The sequence below is a fragment of the Gekko japonicus genome, unplaced genomic scaffold (assembly GCF_001447785.1).
Source record: "Gekko japonicus isolate JY-2015 unplaced genomic scaffold, Gekko_japonicus_V1.1 scaffold2713, whole genome shotgun sequence".
Taxonomy (NCBI): domain Eukaryota; kingdom Metazoa; phylum Chordata; class Lepidosauria; order Squamata; family Gekkonidae; genus Gekko; species Gekko japonicus.
In genome coordinates, this window is record NW_015165323.1 from 107,865 (window position 1) to 112,511 (window position 4,647).

The 4,647-nt window shown below is 50.0% G+C and overlaps 1 protein-coding gene across 1 annotated transcript in view; it reads left to right on the forward strand.

Annotated features, from left to right (window-relative positions):
- The window catches only part of LOC107109823 (chromosome unknown open reading frame, human C16orf13), a 9,831-nt gene extending 7,962 nt beyond the window's left edge, over positions 1-1,869 (forward strand). Inside the window, exons 5-6 of the mRNA XM_015410530.1 lie at positions 229-307; positions 1,475-1,869. Of these exons, the coding sequence (XP_015266016.1) occupies positions 229-307; positions 1,475-1,522 (127 nt within the window). The 3' untranslated portion in view covers positions 1,523-1,869. The remainder of the gene's footprint in view (positions 1-228; positions 308-1,474) is intronic.
- The last annotated feature ends 2,778 nt before the right edge of the window (positions 1,870-4,647 follow it).

Here is a 4,647-nt window from a genome sequence, read left to right on the forward strand (position 1 = left end):
GCCATTGGGGGGGGGTGTGCCCCTCTTTTCCTGGTCACCAGGTCATGTGTGGGAACCAGAGTTTTAAGTGGGTATCGGCTGTTACATTTCTGAGTGGAATACTAGTCCGGTGTTTCTGGAGGTGCTAGTCTTTCCGGGGGGTGGCTACTAAAAATATCCGGGTGGGGTGCACCGAAGAGGCACAAGGTTGGAGGCCCCGTGTGCGAGACTTCCTCTTTGCCTTTTCAGAAATCCAGCCTGGGGCCTGCGGGACACGGCCTTCCTGTGGCAACTGGGTGAGGCCAACGGACTGCACCTGGAGCGGATGGTAGGCTGAGCAGAGACTGTGGCGGGGCAGAAAACAGTCCCGCTGGGAAGCGAATCCGTCCTTTTGCCGAGCCTTGCGCTCTGCAATGGTGTTCCCTGGGGTCAGTAATGCAGTGGGTTTTGGACCTGCCCCTCAAGTAACTGACCCCCTTGCTGGGAACTGTTAGGACCTTCCTTCCCTCCCTCCGTCCTTCCCTCCCTCCCTCCCTCCTTCCTTCCTTCCTTCCATACTTCCTTCCTTCCCTCCCTCCCTCCATACTTACTTCCTTCCCTCCCTCCTTCCTTCCCTCCTTCCTTCTCTGTCTTCCTTCCTTCCCTCCTTCTCTCCCTCCATCCCTCCCTTCTTCCTTCCCTCCCTCCCTCCTTCCTTCCTTCCCTCCCTCCTTCTTTCCTTTCTTCCTTCTCCCTTCCTTCCTTCCTTCCCTCCCTCCTTCTTTCCTTTCTTCTCTCTGTCTTCCTTCCTTTCTTCCTTCCCTCCCTCCTTCTTTCCTTTCTTCCTTCTCTCTGTCTTCCTTCCTTCCTTCCTTCCTTCCTTCCTTCCTTCCTTCCTTCCTTCCTTCCTTCCTTCCTTCCCTCCCTCCCTCCGTCCTTCCCTTCCCTTCCCTCCCTCCTTCCATACTTCCTTCCCTCCCTCCCTCCATCCTTCCTTCCTTCTCTCTGTCTTCCTTCCCTCCTTCTCTCCCTCCCTCCCTCCCTCCCTCCCTCCTTCCTTCCCTCCCTCCTTCTTTCCTTTCTTCCTGTCTTCCTTCCTTCCTTCCTTTCCAAAATGCTGCTATAATGTTGGCTTGGGTGGGGAAATGAAGCTTCCCTGCATATGATTTTCAGTGTTGCTGAAAAAGCTCTTTCGTAACTGAGAATCGGGGACAGGTGAGAGGCCTCCCTCGGAGACTTGTAGCACGTGGATCGAATTGGAATCGGACTCTCAGACAGTAGCTTCCTTCCAGCCTGGAGTCTGTGCCTACGTGGAGCTGGATTTGGAGTTGTTGGGGGTTATTTGGCTTCTTGGAGTTGGAAGGGTGTGTGTGTGTGTGTGCGCGGCTGAGCCAGGCCTTGTTTTGAAGCCTGAATGTCTGCTTGGACCCTTGCCTGTGAACCAGCCACACGGGAGTGCTTCCTGGCCTCGTATGGTGTGAACTGCAAACTGACTCCGGGGGCTTTCTCTTTCCAGGTCGACATGCCAGCAAATAACAAGTGCCTGGTCTTCCGTAAAGAGTGAGCTGTCCGGAGGGGAGTGTCCGGTGTCGGGTTCCGTTGTGGCTGATGTTATACCCCAGGTGCCCCTTTCTGCTCAGGAGCAGCTCACCTGCCCAGCTTGGAACGGTGTTCGGCAGTGTCCCGTGTACCTGGCTGCCGTTGTGGCGCGCATGGCTGAGCTTGCGCCTCCGAATTTTTTTGCAGGAATAAGAACTTCTCCTGCTGCCGCCGGAGGGATTCGGGTGTGAATTTGGGTGAGAAAGTGGGACCATTTGAAAGTGAGCTTTTTGGTATAATGTTCTTGGGCTAAAATCCTCATGTTGTCTTGCTTGCCACGGTTGGATTAAAGACACACCCCCCCCAACAGCACCCTCTCATTTTCCTGCTGTTTGTTCCAAACTGTGACTGTGTACACACACTTGAGGGGGAAGCGCCCTGCTAGGCCTGAGCAGCAGTCTGTCCTCTGGCTGTGAAGAATCACTTGGGTTGAACGGTCCTCCCCTCGGCCTATAAAACAGGTTCCCCTTGAAAGTCTTCAGCCTTTCCTCATAGGGGCCGCCTGAATCATCTCTTGGATCAGAAGAGTATACAGGTCTCCAAAAGAGGCTCCACCTTCACACAGGGCCAAGTTCCCTCCATGTACTTGTGGTATTATGTGAACCCCACCCCTATTTTTGAGAACTGCTCTTGAGAGAACTTGCGACTGACCCAAGGTCACACCAGCATACCTAACAAGGGATACTCCAAAATTCAGCTCATTCTGTCACTTTGATATAGAAGAAGAAGAGATTGGATTTATACCCCATAGCCCTTCACTACCCAAAGGTGTCTCAGAGCAGCTTACAATCTCCTTTCCCTTCCCCTCCCCACAACAGACACCCTGGGAGGTGGGTGGGGCTGAGAGCTCTTTCGAGGACTGCCCTTGAGAGAACTTGTGACTGACCCAAAGTCACACCAGCATACCTAACAAGGGATACTCCAAAATTCAACTCATTCTGTCACTTTGATATAGAAGAAGAAGAGGAGACTGGATTTATACCCCTTGCCCTTCGCTACCCAAAGGTGTCTCAGAGCAGCTCACAAACTCCTTTCCCTTCCCCTCCCCACAACAGACACCCTGAGAGGTGGGCAGGGCCGAGAGAGCTCTTGACAGAAACGGCTCTTTTTCAAGGACAGCCGTTATCAGAACTATGGCTCGCCCAAGGGTCATCCAGCCAGGCGCAAGTGGAGGAGGAGTGGGGAATCAAACCCGGTTCTCCCAGATTAGAGTCCGCGCACTTAACCCACTACACCAATACAGTTGATTTTGCTATCCTGAAACAGAGAAAAATATTTCTGTCTTTAGCCATTTTTGTTATTAACATGATCCTTACCCCACATTTCCTGCCTTCTCTATGCGTCTGTACCAATGCTCCCTCTAAGTTGTGGAGTCTTGTGAGCAAAAATTCTACTTTGTGAGCTCCTGGCATTAAAGTTGTGAGCAAGCAATTTGGCTGCTGCATAAGTTAGTTTGTTCTGGAGCCATCCTTCCTGAGCCAAGACAAAAAATGTGTGAGCCGGAGGCTAAAAAACTGTGAGCTGGCTCACACTCACTCAGCTGTACATGTGTGTGTGGGGAGGATATAAAGCTGGTTCCCCACATATGGAAACAAAGACAGTTTTGCTTGCCTGGACCCTAATTTGGTCGAACAAACGCAGACATATTTTCCAGCCAGTCTGTCCAAGAAGGCAGTGTTTACTCTGGATTTTGAGATCCATACTGATTATCCAACATAGGAGTGGTGTCGATGAATCTTGACATTATGTTCATCCAGGCAGCACCAGTCAGAAAAAATACAGTGCAGAGCCTAAATGTATTCCTCCGTAAATCAGCATTTATGTGATAATTTGCTGCCATTCATTGATCTTACCGGCCACCTGACACAATTTCAGCCCTCCTTGTGTATCCTGGCTGTGACTGGCCCTTCCTAACAATCCCCCCCCCTTTTTTTCCCCTGTAAGTGGGGCTTGAGGAGATTTCATTTCATTGTGTCTGAGGATGTGTGCTTGCCCATAAAAGCTTATACACTTTGAATAAACCTTGGTTAGTCTTCAAGGTGTCGCTGGACTCAAATTTGGTTCTGCTACCTCAAACCAACACGGCTACCCCACCTGAATGCATTTCTCATTTCTCCCTGTAGGTAGCTGCTTTAATCTCTCATGGCCTAGTAGTCAAAAGTTTCTGTAGTTGCTAAAAACAGTAATGATCAATTCTGGCTGTGTTTTTACCAGAGGGGTGTGTGTTTGCATATTTAGTGAGGTCTCTCGAATGTAATAAAGTGACTTAAACCTCCAGCAGCAGCAGCAACACAATTTGCTTTGACCTTCTTTGATAACATCAGTTCAGCAATTACTTGCGACCACGGCTGTCATCGTTTCTGTGAAGGTGTGTGCAGCTTTTAAAAAAAATCACTGTCTTAATGCCTTTTGTTCATGTCCTTGGAAGAATTTGCCCAAGCCTAGCCCTTTCAACTTCTAAAAGGGCTATTTTTCAAAAGGCTACCTAGGGACGTGTCATTCAAACACAGAGAAACCAACTCTTTGGCTCCTCTGTTCGGCCCCTTTCTTTCTTCTGCTTCATGCGACTACGAAGAAACTACTGATCACTCCTAAATGTAGTGCGTATAAAGTGAAGGCTGGGGCGCGTGAGGGAATTTAGTCCCTTGCTAGAGAACAGGGTTTCATCTTAACATTAGGAAAGGGGCTATACTTACTCAAATGAAGAAACAGGCCCTGCGCGTGAGCTTAGATTCTAATGTTAAGAAGGCCCTTTAAGGATTAAAGAAGGCCCTTGGGAAAAGTCAAAACGCAGAGTGGTTGGCTTAAGAAGGCAGTGGGATGCCACGAAGAAAAGCAAGACAGTGGCCAACCAGTAGCGCTGCAGAGTCAAACAGGCCACAGAGGTCTTTCTCTGGCTGTTAGATTCAAGTCCAGTAACAACTTAAGAGACCAACATAAGAACATAAGAGATGCCAATGTTGGATCAGGCCAAAGGCCCCTCTAGTCCAACACTCTGTGTCACACAGTGGCCAGAAATACCAGGTGCCATCAGGAGGACCAGCAGTGGGGCCAGGACATTAGAAGCCCTCCCACTGTTGACCCCCCCCC